The sequence below is a fragment of the Limulus polyphemus genome, unplaced genomic scaffold (genome assembly GCF_000517525.1).
Source record: "Limulus polyphemus unplaced genomic scaffold, Limulus_polyphemus-2.1.2 Scaffold3591, whole genome shotgun sequence".
NCBI lineage: Eukaryota > Metazoa > Arthropoda > Merostomata > Xiphosura > Limulidae > Limulus > Limulus polyphemus.
Window position 1 is genome coordinate 102848 of NW_013669201.1, and position 1138 is coordinate 103985.

The 1138-nt window shown below is 31.4% G+C and overlaps 1 protein-coding gene across 1 annotated transcript in view; it reads left to right on the forward strand.

Annotated features, from left to right (window-relative positions):
- The window catches only part of LOC106469648 (dnaJ homolog subfamily C member 11-like), a 21943-nt gene that overhangs the window by 14495 nt on the left and 6310 nt on the right, over nt 1–1138 (forward strand). The window contains exon 12 of the mRNA XM_022398225.1: nt 421–499. Coding sequence (XP_022253933.1) covers nt 421–499 — 79 coding nt within the window. The remainder of the gene's footprint in view (nt 1–420; nt 500–1138) is intronic.

Genomic DNA, 1138 nt, shown 5'->3' on the forward strand with positions numbered 1-1138 from the left:
TAGTGTGTTTTTGTTGTCAACTTATTTACACGGGTATTTACTTATTTAAATGGTTGTATGGATGTGAAGTTAAAGGTTTTTCATGTGTGTTTTTGTTGTCAACTTATTTACACGGGTATTTACTTATTTAAATGGTTGTATGGATGTGAAGTTAAAGGTTTTTCATGTGTGTTTTTGTTGTCAACTTATTTACATGGGTATTTACTTATTTAAATGGTTGTATGGATGTGAAGGTAAAGGTTTTCATGTGTGTTTTTGTTGTCAACTTATTTACATGGGTATTTACTTATTTAAATGGTTGTATGAATGTGAAGGTAAAGGTGTTCATGTGTATTTTTGTTGTCAACTTATTTACACGGGTATTTACTTATTTAAATGGTTGTATGGATGTGAAGTTAAGGGTGTTTTCATGCTTTACAGAGAAACACAGAGAGCCAGAGAAGTTAATGCAACAAAACTAGCAGAAAGACGTAAGGAAGCCACAGCTGCAGTGAGTGATGTAATCTTGTTATTATTGTAACCATCATGATGTTTTGAAGTTAAGAAACTAGCTATTGAACACATTATGAAAATAAGGTGGGAAAAAATATTTGATTTCTTACTTAAATTGGTCTATATTTCACAAAAAAAAATATACTTTGGTAAGTTTTATAAATGGGTATGCTACCTTGAAGTAACTGTTCATTTGAGGAACCAATAAAAATAATATCATGGTTTATTTAGTGTTACAGCATTCAGATTAAACAATATGGTAGATTTGTTGCCTGTATGTTACAGTGTTTAGTAAATGGTTAAATGTGAGGAAGTCACAGCTATAATGAGTGGTGAAGCCTGGGTATTACCAACATGATACTTAAAGTTAAGACACCAGCTATTAAATTCGTATCTGCTATGTGAATACTAAGTAATCCACTTTGAATTTAAGATAATAGTTAGACCCCATATGTAAAATGGAAATATTGTACATGTACCTTAACCTTTCCGTTAGGAGCATATTAGGTATCCTCACTATTTATATTTATTAGAAATATGGGCGTTCTTTGATAAAGGTTTTTTTCAAACGGAATCAAATGATATACAAATTCGATGACGATGAACCCACTTTGAGACTAATAATGGCTGGAGACGGCTTGAATGG